General features: G+C 37.6%; 1 protein-coding gene across 2 annotated transcripts in view; it reads right to left on the bottom strand.

Moving 5' to 3' along the window:
- Nucleotides 1-14,754: 14,754 nt before the first annotated feature.
- Nucleotides 14,755-22,029, bottom strand: part of LOC122669046 (phosphatidylinositol 4-phosphate 5-kinase 8-like) — a 30,281-nt gene continuing 23,006 nt past the window's right edge. For both annotated transcript variants that reach the window (XM_043865673.1, XM_043865674.1), the window contains 2 exons: nucleotides 20,160-20,328; nucleotides 14,755-15,037 (listed from right to left, as the gene is read on the bottom strand). In XM_043865673.1, the coding sequence (XP_043721608.1) occupies nucleotides 14,758-15,037; nucleotides 20,160-20,328 (449 nt within the window). In that variant the 3' untranslated portion in view covers nucleotides 14,755-14,757. The remainder of the gene's footprint in view (nucleotides 15,038-20,159; nucleotides 20,329-22,029) is intronic.

Here is a 22,029-nt window from a genome sequence, read left to right as displayed (position 1 = left end):
AATAAATGCTCTCTCTCTCTCACTTTCTTTATTTCTTTCTCTGTGTGTGTTATTACATAAGAAAATTGAAAGTACAAAAACATGAATAATAAGTAGTTGTATTGAAGAGAGAGAGAGAGAGAGAGAGTTGCAGTAATTAGAAATGAAAGACGACTCAAAATCTGGTAACCGTGAAACGCGCTTCCCTTTATCGTTAAAATCTATAAATCCTCCATTGCAACATGAGCTCCCACAGTTACGTTTCCATCCCAAAAATAAAAATAAATTATTAAAAAAAAATTGTGATAAGATGCTTCCCGGCCTATTTCTGATTTTCATTTTCACCTTCTTCATGAACTGAGAGAGAGAGAGAGAGAAAGAGAGAGAGATTTCTGTCAGTTTTATCTTGGTAAATTTGAAAAGCTGGTAATAAATACAACAGAGGCTAGCCCTATAAGAAGAGGATTACTGTTCTTGATCCCTAGATTCCTATGACCTAGGGTAGGTGTTGCAGAGAGTCTCTGCAGGTCTGCATCTTTTCCACACGAAATGCACCTTTGAGTCATTAAAGAGAAAAATCCTTGTAGTTTGGGAAAAAAAATAATGAACCTCAACCTTCTGATCGACTGTAAAACAAAGATAATGGCTCTTTCTTCTTCTTCTTCTTCTTCTTCTTTGAGAGAGAGAGAGATTCATACATGAATTCTAGATGAAAAAAATAAAAAATTTAACCTGAACCTTCTTGACTGTGAAACAAGGATAAGGGTTCTTTCTTCTTTGAGAAAGAGAGAGAGAGAGAAAGAGAGAGATTCATACATGAATTCTAGATGAAAGAAGAGAAACAAAGCCAATAAAAGAGATCAGCAAAGAAAGATGTAACATCAACAAATAGTGAGGTAGGTAAGGCATAATTCCATGCAAATCCCTACATCAAAGAAGAAGAAGAAAAAAAAAGCTGCATAAGAGAAATCACAGAGAAAAATAGAGAGATCCAATAATATTATTACCTTGAGAAGATGAAGAAGAAGAGAAAAGCAAATGTTGGTTGAGGGGAATGAAGCCTGGTCCGAGGTCATTTTAGTTGTTTGATTCGTAGTTTCATAAGAAACCAGAAGCAAATTAAACAAGAGATCGAAAAAGATCTCTCAAAACCACTAACATGACCTCGAGCCAGACAACATTCCCCTTAACCTAACCTTAACGATCACCCCAACCTGCTAACTTGCACCACTACCATACACCACCATGAGAGGAGGACCTTCCATGTACATGTTTGAGAGGAATGAAGCCTGGTCCGACGCTTCACTTCCACCATGTAAAAGCCTCGAGCCAGCCAACATTCCCCTCAACCATGAATAGCTAGCCAGCCCAAGCCCCAACCATTCTTCTTTTCTCTCTTCAACCCTAAACCCACAAACAAACCTTTATAGAGAGAGAAAGGGGAATGAGAGAATGAGGGGAAAGAAGGGAAGAATAAAAAGGGGTTACGTATCTCAATTTGAAGAAATTTGAGATCACTAATTGAGGTTTTCATTGAGAAAGTTCCCAATTTAGATCAAAATATAACCCTACTAAAAACTAACCTAAACACCTAAGTACCGTACGCACCCCCCTAAGCATTCTAAACCCTAAAAAGGCTCTTTACTTTAAAACTCACCTGACTTGAATGTTTTGTTCATTTCCCAGGTCCGTCAACTTTTTAAGCTGCGCCCAATCCCATGTCGCCGTACCTGCTGCTTCCGGTCAACTACCAACCGGTTACCTACTACAACCCGTTGCTTCTAATCTCTCTATACACACAAATAACTACACAGAGAACAAGACAAACTGTAAATAAAAGAAAAAGAAAAAGAAAAAAAAAAAAAAGCAGAAAAAAATTGAAGCACCTGAGTCTCTCGACCTCTGTTATGGCGATTTCATCATCATTACCTTATTATTTTTAGCTTCTTCTCTTCCCTACTTTTAATTCTTTTGTACGGTCAACACCAAACCCGCACGGTGACTGTCAACTCTAAAAAAATCGTTTTCTCTTTTCCAACTTGACCCTTCTTTTTCATTAATGGTTTTTTTCCATTTTTTTTAAACCAGTTATGATTTGAATTTGTGATAGTTATCCATGCAACAAAAAAAGGGAAAAGATTCTCTAGTGGTGTATAGGATAAGCTCCAACCTATATGTTTGTTTCTCTCTCATATTCACGTGAAATGATCTAGTTATTTTTCTATGTATGATACCATTTTATTGTACTTTATTGATGCGCTAACCTATGCCGCTTGCTAAGAGCACTCTCTCTTAAAGATTCTATTTAATATAGTACGTATGCAGGTATTGGATCTACGATGGAGAAAATGTGATTTACGTTACTTATTGAAATTTACTTTCCTCTTTAAGAGAAAACCCAATGGTCTACCTAGCTTGATGATGAAAGAATGGCCACCTTTGTTGATCTATGATTTGTTGTGCTTACTGTTATGAAATTTGTTGCCCCTCTCTCCTTTGTTGACCGTTGGATTTGGGTTTAAAATGATGAAACACACTTTCCCTAGAAGTTTGGGTCAAATTTGAGTAAGTTTGGCAGCTAAGTTAGTATATGGTTATTTTGGTAATTTTATTGGTAAAATTCTAATTTTTCGAAACTGTCGGTGACAGAGATTTCCAATGAGATTCAATGAGACTCGAACATTCTTCGAGGTGACAAAATTTAGTGTTTTCAATTGGTTACACTTGTTGCGGTGAAATTAGTGGTCCATGTTGATTGGCACCCTATTGTGCTTGCCACGGTGAAATTTGTTTTAAATGCTCCGATCTCCCTCCACAATTATGCCAGGTGTTGAACGGGTACAAGACTGATGTATTACCACCTTCTGGGAGGAGGGTTCAACTTTTGGCTCTATTGTCGGATAATCAATGACCTTTTTGATCCATGTTGATTGGCACCCTGTTGTGCCTGCCGCGGTTGTTTTAAATGCTGCGATCTCCCTCCACAACTATATCAGGTGTTGAATGGATATAGGACTAATGTGTCGCCACCTTCTGGGCGGAGGGCTCAACTTTTGGCTCTATTGTCGGATAATCAATGAACTTTTTATCCATGTTGATTGGCACCTTGTTGTGCCTGCCACGGTGAAATTTGTTTTAAATGATTCGATCTCCCTCCACAGTTATGTCAGGTGTTGAACGGGTATAGGACTGATGTGTCGCCACCTTTTGGTAGGAGGGCTCGACTTTTGGCCCTATTATCAATGAGCTTTTGGTCCATGTTGATTGGCACGCTGTTGTGCCTACCGCAGTGAAATTTGTTTTAAATGCTCCGATCTCTCTCCACAATTATGTCAGATGTTGAATGGGTACAAGACTAACGTGTCGCTACCTTCTGGGAGGAGGGCTCGACTTTTGACTCTATTGTCAAATAATCAATGAATTGTTAGTCCATGTTGATTGGCACTCTGTTGTGCCTGCCGCAGTGAAATTTGTTTTAAATGCTCTGATCTCCCTCCACAATTATGTCAGGTGTTGAATGGGTACAAGACTACCGTGTCGCCACCTTCTGAGAGGAGGGCTCGACTTTTGGCTCTATTGTCGAAAAATCAATGAACTTTTGGTCCATGTTGATTGGCACTCTGTTGTGCCCATAGTTAGTAAGTTCGCGTATTAATTGTCGTACTCGACCGTATAAATCAATATCCCGACTCTTACCGCATTTTATGAGGGAGCTTAATTCCTATGCGACTCTTAAGAATAAGCGTATTAATTGCCGTATTAATACATATTTATGTGTTTTAATTTAATTAACCAAAATAAAAAACTAAAACCTAAAATTCCAGAAACTGGTGAGAAAATGTTCAACACCCAAGACTCTTCGTTCTATTGCACCAAAAAAAAGAAGACTCTCAAGTACTCTCGTTCTAAGCTTCGAGCAAACCATCTACTCTCAAGCACTCTGGTTCTAGTTCATATCCATCAATTCTAGGTATCTTTCATCTTTCTCTCTCTCTCTCTCTCTCTCTCTCTATTTGTGTTTGTGTTGAAAATATTTATATAGATTTGCAATTCTTCACAAACTAGGGTTTTCTTCTGGTTTTTTTTTTTTCTTCTTTTGCTTCGTTGTTTGTGAGTTGTGACCTTCAATGTAACTCTGATCGACCTAAAACTTTGCTTGAAGGTTCTTCACTAAGGGGCGATTCAAGCTCTAGAGTCTACATCTAATATTTTGATTTGTTAAATGGTTGTCGACCTATTATTATTATTGTTTTTTGCTGATACATGCTATTATTTGCTATGATAGATTGTGGTTGATGGATTACCTATCAACACTTGTGTTGATAGACATGGTTAAACTTAATTAATATTAGACGTAGAGATCCAAAAGAATGGGAAATGATTTCAAATTGGAAAGCCATATTGGTTTTAAGTGTTCATGAATGTATGAGAAGATTAGAATTTAGTTGCAAAAAAATCAGTTTGCTCCTTGATTTTTACTAGGATAAACCTATTTTGCTCCCGTACTATTTCAAAGCATCCGTATTAAAACACGAACCGTATCATTGTCGTACACGTTTAATTGCACCGAATTTTGTGGAAACGAACTATTACCATGTGGGCTGATTACTTGCCGTACATATCCGTTTCCGTATTATTGTCGTACCCGAACTTACTGACTATGGTTATAACCAATATTCTTCTATTTATTAGCTAACAAGTCAAAAGAACCTCAAAACTAGGTGAATTACTAAAATGGCATTTAACTAATTGATTATAGGAGTTTTTTGGAACCATACAAATTAGTTGGGCACTAATCGAATATTACTTCTAATCAATATTAATAATCCTTAGTAGGAAGGAGATGGGAAAGTTACCATGTCCTATAATGAAATACTTATCTTAACATGATAGATTTTAAATGATAAAATATCTATCACAAACGCAAGGGATATGTCTTAACAAAATGCAAGCATTATTCAATAATTTCGGTTTTAGAAGAGAGATGGAATTCTATAATATTTATTCATACATGCAAAATTGTAAAATGTTTTCTAACACGGCCATTTAGAAAAGAATCTTCTTAATAGACACATCTAGTTTTGCTATGTGGAAGAATGATGAGGAAATTAAATATGATCATATTTGGATTTTTAAAGAATTGATTGAATAGGTTATCTGTCAAAATTTAGTCGTAAAGTCAATCGTTTATCCTCCCATCTAATTCCATATCTTTTTTTTTTTTTGGTAAATTCCTATCCTTTCATGTATACACATGCACACCTGGTAGTGTTGAAACTAGACATATTATTAGGAGACGTTGTGATCTACCTGTCCACAAAATTTCATCTGGTTTTCAACTGTCACATGGCATATCTAGAATAAAGATGCTTGTTAAGAAAATTCCTTTCTTAATGTCCATTTAGGAAAACTAGGTCCATTAATTTATACAATTATCATTGAAAACTACTACTTACAATTAGAATGTTAGTTAAATGCTCTATCACTTGTAAACCAAACCTAATATTTTAATTTGAATAGGAGATCGAGTATTTTAAAGAGGAAAAGCACAATCAATGGATTCTTATCAGAGAAGACAAGCTAAAGAGGCCAATAAGATGATCCAAGCTGCTTTTGGAGGCTGCTCAAAGAAATTGAATTGTTGACCTAGGCGGGTCAAATGGGTTTCATTATTAGAGTAATAGAGGGCATTATATTTTTTTAAATCAATTTTGGCTAGATGGTTAAATCGATTTTGATGAAAACCGAAAATTTTCCACAATTTAAAAACCACTAAAATTGATTAATGAGGTTGAAATACAATCTAAACGATTTGTTACCATAAGTGCGAAAAATAATTAGATTTAAGGGAAAAATAATGTTACTGGGTCACGTGGCTTCTGTGTCCAGAGGCCTAGACACAGAAGTGTGCAATAAAAAATACCATCCTACACTCCATGAAATAAAAAACGGCATCCATGTTAATGTTTCTACATGCGCTCTCATTGGCCCTCGTGCTGGTGTAGGCGCTACACAACTAGACCGAGATCTCTTGCCCTAGATTTAAATAGGTTTTACAATTGGCTAAATTTCGTTCACATAGCTTGTTAGTTTACAAAGCCTTACCTCACCCATCCAACCTTTTGAATTCAATACTTCGGTCAAATTAACGATGGAATGGGAAGTCCTCTCTCTCTTTCTCTCTCTTCATTTTAACAATTTTCAAGTTTTATTTTTTATTTTTTATTTTTTTATTTTGATAAGAACCAATTTTCAAGTTTAAGGTCTAAATACCATCATATCTTAGTTTTATTTTTAATCAAATTTCAATTGGTCTTTCTAGATTTCACTATGGCAAGTGAAGTATAATATTTCACTATTTATCACTTGGTAGTACATGAGTCAGTCCATCTCAATGATCAAATTTAAAGTTTTAATAAAATTACACAAATGTCATGAACTAGAGATAAAATGACATCTTTTGTAATTTTAACTATTTCATTTTAAGTTGAAATTGTACCAATGAGATATTTGTCTTGTTTTCTATCAACATGGACTAATATATGTATTGTCACATAAAAAATAGTGAAACCAATTTATTGTCATGTGACAAATAATGAAGCGTAATACTTCACCAAGTATAATGACAAGAAAAAAACCCAATTTTAATATTTTATACATTTGCATGAGAGAGAGAGGAAACAAAAACAAAAAAAAAAAAAAAAAAAACCTTTATCATGCACACGCAAGAGTTACAAAACCCTATGGTCACTACATCTTGTTATCCAAAAAAGAATAAAGCTGCCCCATCTATCATAATTCATGAATCTGAATTTTTCACTGTAATATTATAACTTTTAACAAAATTTTTTTTTTTTCCATTTTTCCTTTTTGGACAAATTTCACTTTTTATTACGTTTTACTTGTTTTGGTGAAATCTGTCCGGAACAGAGACTTCCGTGAAACACGACTAAGGGAAGACGGCGATTACGGAATGAGAGATCTGGACTGTCCAAACAGTACGAATGGACGGTTAGATCGCCATTACCCGGATACCGGTGGTGTCGGTGTCAGCGGGAGCGGAGGATCGGGAAACGAGGAGAGCCCGAGTTTCGAGGAAAAGAAAAGCTTTCAAAAAAAAAAAAAAGACCCAAAGATTTAAATCGCTGACGTGGACGCTTCGAAACTGCCACTCTCTCGATTTCAATTAAATTGGTACAGACTACAGAGAGTCTGCAACGATGCGAGTCAAACTTACTCACGAGGGCATCGGTCTTCACAAATTCAGAGAGATCGACGTCTCAGATTCTCTCTCATCGTACGATACAGGTACCGCCACGTGCTCGTATTTAATGCTCATATGTACGGTCTGATCCGACCTTCTAAATGCATGAATGGACCCCATTCGAGGGAGAAAAAAAAGGAAGGAAAGAAAAGATATGTGAGAGTTGGGTCCCACCGACAAGACCACGTGGACTGTTCCTTCTGCCAGCTGACAAGGAATCGAGGTTACGTGTGAGAACAAGAATGGTCGGCCGTCATGTAGGGACCACTCGTGTTGTTATGCGTAGGCAATTATGCGTTAATGATATGACGGTGACGATTGTGTTAAAGCGGGTTTCTCGGAGCGGCGAAACACAGCTTGTGTCGGATTCACGACAAAACCCGCGAGAATTTGCGAATTTATCGGGAGAAAATTTTGTCAAATCGGCCAAATTCGGAATCTTTTACGTGTTAACTCAGCCGTAGGTAAAAGACGAAGCAGGGGTCCGTTTGGTTGGAACTAGAATGAATTAAGAATAGACAGTGTGGAAGTAAAACTAACCTACACTACTGTACTGCATTGATTATTTTTTTGGGGAAATTTCTATCATTCCGTTATGCTCTACTAAAATACTCTATCATATTCCCTTATGCTTATTCTATGTTTACCCAAAATACTCTACTAAAATTTTCTTTTTGATTCATTATAGAAGCAAAATTTCTAATCTTCACCCTCTGTTAATTCTAAATCCCTAAATTACCTTTGCTCCCTTCCTCTCCCTCACACAATCCTGTGCAGTGATACTCACTCCCACAATCTCTCCCTAGCATCTCCCTCATCTTCTACCCTGCCACAATCTGTCACCCCTCGCTTTCCCCTCTATTGTGAATCACACCATCTCTATAGCTCTTGCCCCATCCCCTTTCCACAACTATTGCTCCACCCCTCATATTTTCCCATAAAATACATCCAAATGTTCTTTACAATCATCATCAATAGAGAGAGACAAAAATGTGAACGGGTTGCAGAGGGTGGGTGAGGGAGAAGGTGGGGTTCGAGAGGACATGAGGGGGTGGGGTGGGAGTTGCAGAGAAGGGGTGGGGCAGGAGTGGCCCATGGTAGAGAAAAAGGCGAGGGTGAGAGGTTGTGGTGGGGCATATGGTGGGGGAAGGTCTCGAAGAAAGGTTGCGGGAGTAGTGTGCCACCAGATGAACCTATGGGAGGGTAGAGGTGAGGAGGGAAGCCTGGGAGAGGAAGGGGTCTAGAGATTTAGAATTATCAGGAAAGAGAAAAAAAGTGAAAGTTTGATTTTTGAGTAAGAGAGATTGAGCAAATATAGGACAAGGTAGTTATAGAAAATGTTCCATTTTCCTCCCACTAGGATTTAACCCTATTTACCACATAGTGGCATGAAAGATGCAATGAGTGTTCCATGGCGAGGGCAACTAGCCTATGCGTCACATTGTACCTATGAAAGAGTTGATGTTTAGCGATTATGATCATTGGATATAGAGGACATGATCTAGAAAAGCCAAAGTTCAAATTTGATCATATAGTCTCCCATGTATGTCTCATGCAACCTCCTGATAATTTATGGACCCTTCATCATCCTTAAAAATTAAAATGGTTTATTTCCCACATGGTAGATTTTGTTTTGGCTTAAACTTGACATGTGAAAAGGTGATTTGATGATTCCAACTATTTGATGGATAGGTTGTGCTTCGGATTGTTCTAATTTCAAGCTACAAATTGCCCATTCATGTATAGACATTTTCTCACATTTTCAGCTAACAATTCATTTAATTTATTTAAAAAATATATATATTTCTGAACAGATTTTCAAAGCTTTATTTTTCCATTTAATCAACTTTGTGATTGGAAATTGATAGTTAGACATTTAGAATACATTAATTGTTAATTGACAGTACTTAGAATACCATGAGACCTTTATGATCATAAAATTTTGAACACCACCTGATCTATGGGACCAATTCCTTAATTTTATGACTAACAATAAAAGCCTTTGTTGAGATATTCATGAGACCTGTGAGTGAGTGAGAGGGGTTGTCATAAATATTGTAGTAAGAAGAGGTAATACAAAAGCGTGTAACCTATAAAAACGAGTCAAAGTAGATTGACCCCGTAGTAACTCTACCAAGGTTGATCCTATTACAAGATCAAATAGCATTGGAAGGTCATAGGATAGAAAATCCTTAGGGGGGAAAAAAAAAAGCTCAAGAGGTTAGGACTTAGGGTTGTTAAAAAGAATGGAGCAATTCCTCAATTCTTCTTTTCGTTTTTCTTCTCCCAAAAAAAAAAAAAAAAAAAAAAAGAAGATACCAATAAAGTTCTACTTTAAAAGCCAACAATTGTCACATGGTAGATAAGATGAGATCCAAAATTTGTCAACATATAGACTCTTAAGTCACTTACTCATATGTCAAGTTTGAGCCCTCTAAATTTTCTGTAGTAAAACATAATTATGAAAGTCTAGAGCCACGAGCGAGTGCACTATAATTGTAGGAGTACCATTGTCTTGCAATGACAAATATGGGGTTCATGTTGATTTATAGTAGGCTATATGACCGAATTAGACTCTAAAATTTGACACATGTTTAATCCAAATCATGTCCTTTTTGTCCAATGATTAGAACTTTGTACATTTTTTTTTTTGGACAAATGTTCTTTGTGGGGGAGTGTATCCTCTGCGTCTAGACACATGGGGGTGAAATGATGGCTCTACCCCCCATAAAAGGCTGAAATGACTATCCTGTTGATGCTGCCACATGCACTCCCATTAGGTTCCTGTACGCGTAGGGGTCACGCTCCCCCACAGAGAACTCTTGTGTTTATGGGTTTAACCCCGATCAACCAATGTGGGTTGGTTTACTGACTGGGACCCAGCAACACAGTTATCTCATTAAAGAGTGGGGGAAAGAGGAGCATTCTCCCGTGAAGTAGTTAAAGAGAATTCGCTTTTTTAAGAGTTCTGATGGAAGGGCCTGGGCCCATTAAGTACAGATTTAGAGACATGAAGGCCCAAGGTTTAAATGATAGGAACTAATCAACGATTGGGACCCGCAATCTTGGATGGGGACCATAAAATGACTAATAGAGTAATAGTCTGTGATTGATGGGTAATTGATGATGATTTGATTGATCTACATATATCAATAAATTGGTGGGAAAAATAAATCAGTGGGCCCATATGTACTGGATTAAGCCAATGGGCCGTTGAGAATGATGGGACCTCAGGCCCATCGTGTACGGTGGGTGGCCATATCAGATAGAGATGGCTGCACTGGCGTTGGGGTGGGACCATTGGTCTCCATAGACATTTTCATGCTAAAAGTGGACAACATTTAATGAATTTAACTACCTTATCTTTCACATTTAACTGAGATTCCTCCCTCCGTCTCCTCCTTTTAAAAAGCGAATAGGAAGAGAGAGAGAGAGAGCATCAAATGTGTTGGAGATGAAGTTGGATATATGTGTTCATCAAATCATAATTAACTGTATTAATTTGTATTATCATTTTATGTGCGATGTGTTGTTTTAAGATTATACTTTAAAGTGTGTACAATTAGGGACAATATTAGATATATTATTCATAAGGGTATCACATCGTATATTTCTCAGAATGTGTTTTGAACATGATCATTACGAGAGCCTTTTATGGATCACCGTCAGTTGTTTATGCAACAAGGCTTTTTTATAGTTATTATTTTCCCCATACTTGAGAGGTTCTGATCGTTGCAAGTATATTTTGTGCGTCTTGATGTGCCAATGGTTGATGCCTATACTGGCAATATATTGATAGGTTAGATTGATGATGTGCATCTGTGAGTGGAGGAGATACTCAACATGAAATCCACTTCCCGAAAAGGAAGAATATCTTTAGAGAATTTCAAGACAATGATTGGATAAAAATCCGTGCTCGATGATAGTTTCGTTTTTTCCCCAGACTTTTAGGGTTCACAGCTTTCACCTTTTTAAAAAAAAATTTATTGTGAGGGTAATTTTGAAGGAATTCTGCTAAAATCCCACTGCTATGAGGAGTGGAAACCCTTCCTTCATGGATTGAAAAGTTTTTTATTGCGGACACAGGGGCCACACCCCGACACATTGGGGGGGGGGGAGCAAAATGACCGGTCCATCCCCATGAAAGGCAGAAATCCTGCCCCCTGAGATGCCAGCGAATGCGTTCTCATTGGTTGCCACATGCACATAGCCCCTGCGCTCCCCCTTAAACATTTATCTACCTATCCAAAAGAATTCTAATAGATCTTCTTGTTTTCCAGGATTAGGCTTGAACTATTCCAACATCAACACTATTTTCTACAAATTGAAGGTGCCAAACCTTGTGAACAAATTGCCAACATCAATCGTAATCATATATTAATTTTTTGTCCACTATCACTAAGTGTCAGAGCCATTCTTTGGAAATTGTTTCAACATGTTAATACAATTTGAAAACAATGAACCTTAGCTGGTCCATATGTTTGACAATTGGAATATACTTACCCAAAAGGGTAACAAATTGACTATTCTTATATTATTTATTTGCACATATTTGACTAATTACCAGATAAAAAATAATTAGTTTATGATCACGCAACCTATATGTTTTTTTTTTGGTTTCTTATTATTTACCTTTTCAATTAGTATATGTGTTGGTACTATTATATTTTAATTGTCTTGTCTTCTCTTTCTTGGACATGGAATTGTAATTTTGTCCTTCAGGGATAAAAGATTCTAATCCAATGATTTCATGAAAATTATACTATTTTTTAAGTCTATTATATGTGGGGTCACATGACCTGCAAATGAGTTTGGACCTAATACCTGCTCTACTGTAATTATTTAATTTTTTCTTTTCCTTTTAACACAAAACCAGGAAGATGTTCATTAATTTAAGGAGACAATTTAGGGACTAATATTACAATCATAAAGAGAGTTGTGAAAGGAAAAAAAAAAAAAAACTAGGAAAACAAGAGGAGCAGTTCCTTTTCATCTCCTTAATTTTTTATTTCTGAAAGGGGGGAGTGGTTAATCTACCTCATAGAGTTGCTGCTTTTGGTTTTAGCTTTAGTAGGGGTTTATTTTGGTTTGATTTACTTGCACTTTTGTTGATGGATGCATTCATTGTGCGAATTTGTTTATTCTTAGGGTTTTTTTTTTTTTTTGTTATGGAATGTTAGATACCTCAGGAATATATTTTTCCAATATCCTATATCTTTTAAGTGTTTGTAACTAGGGAACGAACTAGGCCTTCGGTTCACATAGTTATTACACTTTATATTTTAATGTGAATGAGATTCCGGGAATATAAGTGTAAAAATACTCATATAATATGTGTATCGAACTAGATCATTATGAGAATCCTGCATGAAAGACTGCTTGTTGTATATTTGTACAAGACTCTCATCAGTGGTGCTTTGGTCTCCAGACCTTAGAGGTCCTTACCGTTAAAGGTGAACGTTATGCATTTTGGTATACTAAAGGTTAATGCGCATGCCAATACTAACCAATTATTAGTGCATTGGATCCACAATATAATTTTGAGCTAGATGGCATTTTTTAAAATCATTTACAAAATATTTAAATATTATTATTATTTAAATAATTAAATTTAAAATATTTATCAAATTTTTATGTCCTATCAAAGGTTGAGATTCCCTAATTAAATGTGTCTAACAAATTAAAATTTTTACATTGTTAATTTTTACATTCTTGTTAATTTGTTAGGCGATATTGTCAAGTGGAGAGACGAACAGGTAAATTGTTTTGACTAATAAGCAAACAGTGGGAACTTAAGAAAAAAAAAATACCTCTATACACGAGAGAGAGAGACAGAGAGAGAGAGAGAGAGAGAGAGAGTTACTGAACTCCAACCAATGGAGTTATTTCAAAATTGACTACTTGCCTCTCCGAATTGATGTTTCAGAAGCTTCTGCATTGAACAAATAGCTTTACATATTAATAGATCAAATTAGCAAACGAAAAGATTTGCACAAGATATACATTTTCAACAAAGTTCCTTTTGCCATTTGTTATTAAAGAATTTTTCTTTCCCAAAATTTACTTTGGAATTTTTTTTTTAATGAGAAAAAACAGAACCTATTAATACAACCAGAACCACATTTTGAAATATCAAAAAACAACGATAGTTTGTTATCCGGAGCCTGAAAAGCCAAATTGGTAGCAAGAGCCAAAAACTAAAGGGTCAGCTATAACAGCAAAGGTCGCCCCTTGACACAAGTTGTATAACTTCAAAAGGTGGTACAACAACGACCATGGCCAAGGGAAATGAGTTGGAGATGGAAGAAGGTCGGGGATCATTTGGTTCGAACACCATACTTTTTTAATTCGGCAGTGGATAATAAGAAACATTATACAACCCAGAAGACAGATTATTATGGGTCTACTTGGCATTTAAGTATCCACTTCGAAGGAAATTTGTATAAAACTACAACAACAAAAAACTCAGTCTTATCCTAATTGAATGGGATCAGCTATATCAAAAAGGGTGTACCCAATGCACACAAGGCTCTCGTCACTGCAGGGTCTGGAGAGGGTCATAATGTAAGCAGCCTTATCCTTGCTTTCGAAGAGCTCAAAGCAGGTGAAATTTGTATAAAACTACCTATACGTTTATTGAGAAGAACAGCTTGTTCCAGCCCAATGCTGTCTAGAATTCCCGAATGTTGCAGGAATACAGGTTCACCTTCAAAGCATTTTCCCTCCAATATTTTTCTATTTGAGCCTTCTCTCATCAACATTAGCTACACCACTGCATGCACATACATTAACCGCCTACTATCTGTCGATTCCAGTTTGAATATATTGGTTGGTTACTACCAAAATCTTTTTTCATTTCATGCAAAAAAATAACTAGAATGTTAGCAAGGCAGAACCAACATATGAGGTTAGTTCTACATAAAGTTTTAGAAGATAGATAACAAAAATTAAATGACAACTTCTGCGTAAGTTGAATAAATTGAATGAATCAAAGTTGTGCAAATGCAACATCTCCCCACCCCCAAAAAAGGGTTTGAAGTACGAGAATTTCCCCCTGTTTATCAACCAAAAAGAAGACCAAAAAAATATATATTTTTTAAGGGGGGGGGGGTGTTGTGTGGAAAAAAATCAGAAACTTTGTCCAACGATTGCTGCTGGAACTCTTAAATCCCATTCCTACTTCCTGTTGAAGATGCCTTCACAGTAGATATGCTATACTGTTTTTATCATGAAAATTTTCCACAAATTGAGAAATGAGAGTAAACATTAACAACAATGTAGGCTACAACACATGCTCAATTGTAAAATATATACAATTTGAATGGTGCATTTACAAAGAGAGAACATCCCCTTACAATAAAATGAGTGCAAAGAATGAGGATGCTGTTGTTCTAAGCATGCCAAAAAATAAGCTTCAACTTTTTTTTTTTGATGAGAAAAGCTTCAACTTGTTCAATAATGATATTAGCACTGAAAATTTAGTTAGTTAAGACTTATATTTATCTTCTTTCTTTTCACATTTGATCAGGAAAAACTCTCTCTAAGAAACTGATAAAACGTTTTGAATACACTTTGGGTTCAACAGCAGATATCGACAGAGGATCAAACAGCAGTGATTTGTACGCGTGCTCAATTTTCTTTTTTATGTTGTATTCTTGCAGTATATCAATGATACCAAGATAGAGAACGACATCATACACCTCAACAAGTTCAATTTCTGTCGACTCAGCCCCGACATGTGGAACCTTGCGGATAGCTTGAGCTGGCATATTCACTCCTAGCTGCACCCGCAACCTGCGGAAACAAGAAGTGATTCACAGTTAAATAAGAAAAAAACCAATGGTTAGTAAATTGCTGGTCCAAGAGATTGATCAGCCATAATTTGGCTGAGATGTGGCCCACATTAAATAACAAGCTAATCAACAGCCAGAATAGTAAAACTCAATAGGAAAAGTATGACACAGCAATCCCTTGGTTGTTACAATGGAGTTTTGGAAAATTCAGGTTTTGAAAGTGTGATTCCAAACAGTAAATTGACCAGAATAATTAGCAAAAGTAAATTTTAAAATATTCATATTTAAGTACAGTATATTGACCAGAATAATTATAGTAAATTTTAGAACATTCAGATTTATACTTTTTAACCTGTCCAAGCATGGGCTCTTCATCAGACGGAAACAGGAAAGTGAGAAGTATAAGAGGATGATGGGACCAAGTCAACAAATAAAAATCAGGTAGATTTTAAGGTTGATTGAAACGATGATTTCTAAAATTCAGCCTAGTTCCAACCTAAGTGATTGTACTGCATCCACATTGGTTTTGTCCAACAGCCATACAGCTGATGATATTAAACACTGGAGAATCAAGAAATGGTGATTAAGACTATGCTACTCGTGGGCTGATTAGTAACTTTGGTTGACTAGAAGATCACAGTTGTAGCTGGCAATTTCAAATTAACAGAAGTAAAATATGCCTCAGATTTTAACGGTTTGATGTTCTGTTATGTTGAAACATTGCCACAACATATTTCAGAATTGCTGAATAAAAATATTTTCTTCTAGAATTGAGCAAAATGCACTTAAGGATTGGAGGAGGTGAAGGGAGTAGTATCACTCATCAAGGTTCTCTACTTGTATAAATGGTTTTACGTAAGGCTGCTTTCAGGACTCACAGGTCTGAGGCATGGAGACTTTTCTTTCTTTTACTTTTGGTGAATAGAAGCATTAATAATATAAAAACAAAAACAAAAAAATATCCAAAGCAGCAGAAAGTAGAATGTTCAAGCATTTCTATATGCCCAATTTGGAGGAAGCTGTGATCCATGTTTTGTTCGCTGATGATATATTGAATTCTCCGGGGCTTCTCATTAACCATTTCTCCTTATTGGCCATGTTTTAAGAAGTTCTGATGCAATTTCTGGCTTGAGGGTAAATTTTAAAAGGTGGATATAGATATGCTATATGGGGAACTTAATTTAGGCCTGCCTACAGCAAATCTTACAATCATCAGTTTGAGAAAAGTAAGTGAAAGTACGGAGAGTAAATTATCAACTTGGAAGGCAAAACTATCTGCTCGATGATGGGAGAATCATAATGATAAAAAGCCTCCTCAGCAAGCATACCTAAATACTTTCACCTCATTTACTCAACTTGATTCAGTGGCTGAAAGAGTGGAGCAAATCCGAAGTAATTTTGTAAGGGCCAGCTGAGGTGCGACCTCCAAACATCTTGTGGAGTGGGATGAAAATTTACTATACTAAGAAGACTTGGGATTTGGAACTGTGACGATTGGCAATCTCAACTGGGAGCTCTTAAAAGTGCGGTGGTCCTTAGCCATTAGAGGAAGTGATGTAGTCCTAGGTAGGAGTAATCCCACTGGGAGCCCAGGGTAATAGGTTCACCTAACAAGGCTGGCCGATTGGGACAGCTTAGGCTAAATAGGGCAGAAATTAGGGTTAGGGTTAACTAATGGTAATGGGGTTTATAGGGTTTTAATATGCAGGTTTTAAGGGTCTTAATGCACTAGGTTAGGTTAGGTTTGAATAAGTTTTTAAAATTTCAGAAATTTAGGTTTAGGGTTTCGGGTTTTGGGAATGAAGGGGATGATGGGATTTAGGGTTTTTAGGGGGAATTAGGTCAAGGGGTTCCGGCCGAGTGGCACTAGTATGGAGAGAGTGGTTCAGTTGAAGTTTGGTGTGGTATGGATGGTAGGTTAGGTCTGGGCAAGTTTTAGAGGCTTTAGGTTTCAATGGGGAAGAGGGGGATTAGGGTTTAGCTGTAGGAATGGGGGCAGAATGGGGGATCGAATGAAGGAGATGGCCTGTAGGAACTGTGGGGTAAAATTGGGACAGATCTGATGGAGGGAAGGGGCTGGACAGGTTAACTAGGGTTTAAGATAATTAAGGTTTAAGGGGGAATCGATTAGGGTTAGGTTGGAAGGTTAGAAGGAGGAGGGGAAATACTAAAACAATAAAATAACTTACTGAATTGCAGGTTCTTCAATGGCAGTTTGGAGAAACTAGATTGAAGAAGAAGAAGGACCTCCCGATCTACAAGATGCAAGGAGTCACCGGAGTCCACCAGCCCTAACCCTTGATATGACTCACAAGGGGTCTTGATATGACTCACAAGACATGTCTCTGAAGAGAGAAGCAGCAGCAGCAAAGGCCAACAGCAGGAGATCGGTTTTTTTAAACATAATAGGTGGGGGAGCCTCTCCTACGATTCTTATTAAATAAGAGGCCAAAGGCCTTATTCCTAAGTCTATTACAAATCAACTCTCTCACTTAAATCGTGGAGAGGTGGACAATTTAAAAATAACTTAAATACTTAAAAAGAAAGGACTTATCTACCCCTAATGACTTAAAACAACTTAAAACAACTTAAATAAAAGAAGATTCCCTACTAGCCAATAGGATATAAGAACCTCTTAGCCAATAGGATCACTTCACTTAAATTAGACCAATTGAACCAATTGGATGCAACCAATTTAAACCGGTTCAATTAAAACACAAATTAAAAACTAAGTATAGAAATAAACTAAACTAAGGCTCCTACTAAAACCCTAGGTTTAGGGTGGCTTCTTCAATTCGAGGAGGCTAGGATCTACATCAGGAAGACCATTGCAACATAATATGGTAGGAATATTTTTTTTTATGAAACTAGACAGATTCCAATTGCTTGAAGTGTTTGGATAAGCATCATGAAAGTCGCAAAAGATATTTTGGGTGAATAAAAAATTCAATACCAAAGAGAATGAGGACTACAACAGCCCCCCCTAAAGAGGGAGAGAGAAGGGGAAATACACAAATACACAAGAAGGCCTCAAGAAGAGGAGGAGGCCTAGAGGGAGGAGAGAGGGAGACCCCAAGAGGCAACAATATGCCTATTCCTTGGAGAGTCGATACAAGAAAGGAGAACCAATGAAATCTTGGCTTTAATGTCAAAAGAAATGGAATCCCAAATCTGGCAAAGAGACCAAGAGTAGCAGAAGATATTATAGGGGGAATCATGTTGAAAATGGGAAGTAGGAGTTCCATTGTACGTTGAGCTCAAGAAGGAAGAAGGGAGATGAAGAAGAAGAGAAGGAGAGAACAAAAGGAATGAGGAGGAAGAAGTTTGGAAGAATGAGTTAGAGAGGAATCAATCTCTCTCCACTTTATATTTTTTTGGGAGAATAAATAATTCATTATCAAAAGAGGGAAGGAACATGGGACCCCGACTAGCGGGGACAAAGAAAAAATACAGGACTACAACAAAGTGACAAACAAAACAAAACCCTATCCTCAAGAGGAGGGCTGCAAGAAGGAGGGGAAGAGGCCCCATGATACTACAATATGGCTGTTCCTTGGGTGTCCAGACAACAAGATGAGACAGAAGTTAACTTTCTTTTGATGTCAAAAGAAAGAGAGTCCCAAATACGCTGGAAAGTTATTGAGATGGTGGCAGCGAAGGCAAGCTTCCCCACAATACCACAAATTGATAAGCTGGGCAAAGGTCATGTCCATCCAAATCCATTCTCTCTGAAAAGGCAAAATTCGTATGCTCCTTGACCAGCATTTTGCTAACACCCCTTTCGAAATGGAAGAGAGGGGGCAAGCAAAGAGGTGGTCAATGTTTTCCGTGGAATTCCAACAAAGTCAGCAAGACGGAGAGACGACAATCTGGTGGTAAATGAGAAAAGACTGTGTTGGAAGACAATAAGAGAAAGGCCGCCAAACTGTGAAGCTGTTGCTGTGCTGAGGGATATGGCAAGATGATCAATTCAGGGAGGCAACTAGACTCAAGTGGTATCTGGCTGGTGCCTACAGGAATGTGGCAAAATGCACTAAGGTCCCCAGTTAGCTGCCCTCATGAAGGGAGGAAGACAGAGGAGATTGGAAAAACTAAGGGTAAGGGAGGAGTTTGATGAGGCAGTGAAGACACCCACCAGCAGCGACCGTGACTCTGATAGTGGATATATGTTTGTTGATGTGGAGACAGATATAGCAGGCTCAGGCAGCGAGCCAAGTGACACATCAAATGGAGCAGGTAAGGGCTGCAAAGATGGGGAAAGGAGCTGGTTCCTCTAGAGTAGTTGCATGAGAGGCAGGTGGTAGTACTGCCTCTTCACATGGTAACGATGTGGGGAGGAGGAAGAAGCAGAGGTAGGCAGAGTAAACTTTCCAGAGATCACAGAGTGTGAGGGCAGCCCCAACACTAGTAGATGAGGATGAGGATCCCATTAAGGTCCTTCAGTAGGATCTTACCAAATATAGGACTTAGGATGCCAGCTAGAGAAAGCTTAAGCATGTCTGGTCTGATAGGAAGGGCCGAAGGGTAAAGTGGGAGATGCCGTCTCGAAGTGGTTCTTTTATTATAGCATCCCAGAAGCAGAGGTAGGCAGAGTAGCCTTTCCTAAACTCGTTTTCTTGCTTTCCACCCATACTATAGGCACATTGAACTGAAGAAGTACATTATAACGAAAACCTGTTGGACTATTAACCCAATACTCTGCGATTTGCCTGAATCAAATTGCCTCCCCAATGTTAGCTTTTTTGGCTTAAAATATGCAGGATTGTAACACAACCTCAGACAATGTCCCTATACAAGAATGAGCTCTTAGTATTGCAGGGCTGTGGGTAATAACCCGACTAACTTACCAGAAATTGGGAAAGTGGGCAGCTGGAAAAGGCCATCACTTGAAGAATATGGATGAAGATGGACAAGAGGGTTAAGGGGCATAGTGCTTTAGATAAGATTCAAATGTCAGCTTCCATTTGTAAGGAGTTTAAAGAATACAATGCATCAACCATCTAAAGAGAATGGTCTATTTTTTTTTTTTTCTGTAAACAATAACATAATCACTTCTGTTCATGGCCTTATATTCTCCTAATTAATACAATCTTGGGGGAGGGTGGGGGGAAGTATGAGATTACCTTCCAGTATCAGGGAGAAAAAGATCAACTTCCTCATCACCAGCAGCTGCTGCTCTCAATGTACTTCCCCTGATATGAGGGCCTGGCAGAGTGTTAACGGAGTTGGGTTCATGCGTAACCAGGAGCAGACCTTTTGGAGGGATCAACAGCTCCTGTGAGTGTGATACACCTGAGCAAACAAGAAGTTCTTACGTTGATCAGCATAATTATTATTTGTATAGGAAATTCATTATTCAATTAATTAAGGGAAATAATTTTGTGGATTTGTGTTTATGTGTGTGTGTGTGTGAGAGAGAGAGAGAGAGAGAGAGAGAGAGCATCTCTTGGAAATGTTGAAAGTTGAAACTTTTGATTACTGTTAAACACCAATATGCAAAGGAACAATACATGACGATCTAAGTAGGAATCAAATTTGGATCTTCAATAATTTATTATGCTGGTTCTAATCAAGTCTTCCTCCTAGTACAATACTACAAGGTAGTATAAGAGCAAAACTGTTTGAAATCATGGTTCAAAATCTCGCGATATTTCGCCAAAATATCGCTTAATTTCGTATATCTCGAGCTTACCGAGATGCGAAATCAGGTCGAAATGAAAAAATACCATATTTCGTCGATATCTCGTGAGATATCGACGAAATATGGTATTTTAACTTAAAGTGTCACGTGAAGGGGGCTTTAATACAATATTTCGCAGATTTCGGTCCATATTTCACCGAGAGCTGCATTTGCTAAGGAATTTCAGTCTTCTGCCTATTCTTCCACTCTTCCAAGCTCTCATCCAACACTCTAGCCATTGTTCAAGCACATTGTTGTCGGATTTTCGCGGTAAACTCATCGGAGGGTCATCTAAGCTCATCATCCAAGCCTTTTTCCACTATTTAAGGTAAATTCTATTTCTCTAAAACTATTTTTTTGAAAAGACTATATACAAATTTTGTTGGATGGTGATGATATTAATATATGTTAGACACCGGAGGCCAATCTATAGCCTCACGGTGTCGAAATTTTTTTTCCATATGTTTTTTTTTATTTTTTTATTTTCTGGTTTTAAAAATTCATTTTCCTACAATTAAAATAGGAAATAATTAGGGGTAATATGACTTAGATGGTAATGAATTAAATATATGTTAGACACCAATGGCCGATCTACGGACCGGACATTGGCGTGCCCCATCTTTTGACGCACATACCACTCCATTGGCATCGGATTATGGTGCATCACAACCTTACGGTGGATATGGATATGGATCATCATCATATGGGCGCTTTAGTGGGGTAGGGACTATGACTACGATCCCCCAGGACATATCGGATCATCTTTTGTAGATAACATCTTTGCATACCCTAGCGGACCTAGCTACCAACCTCACCGCCATACATGCAGCCCAATGCCATCGCCTCTTGCGCCGGCGCCAACATCATATCACAAGTGGATCATCTTCTTCACTGATCGGATCGATTGGTAACCCTAGCTTATATCCTAGGATAGGTTACCTACGTATGTTGATGATTCCATTTACGTGACACTTGTGGATGACTACACTCGCTTCTTCTCCGATTCTATACCGTGGTCCACATATGTCCTTCAAACAGAGAGCAATGGACGCCGACTCCATGAGGCATGAGTGGGATTGATCTAGGGAGGCACAACAACTACTATTAGCAGCTTTAGCACTTGTAATTTGTAACTTAAGTTGTGATTTCATTGATCTATGAACTTGTGAGTTGTGACTTACAAGTTGTGAGTCTGTGACTTCCCGACTTTGACACTTAGTGTATTGCCTTTAAGGCTTTAAGCGAGTTATTGAATATTATGGAGTTTATGAGAATCATGGTACTCATCAATGTGTATTGGCTTTAACTTGATA

The sequence above is a fragment of the Telopea speciosissima genome, chromosome 7, assembly GCF_018873765.1.
Source record: "Telopea speciosissima isolate NSW1024214 ecotype Mountain lineage chromosome 7, Tspe_v1, whole genome shotgun sequence".
Taxonomy (NCBI): domain Eukaryota; kingdom Viridiplantae; phylum Streptophyta; class Magnoliopsida; order Proteales; family Proteaceae; genus Telopea; species Telopea speciosissima.
This window is presented reverse-complemented; position numbering and strand designations above follow the sequence as displayed.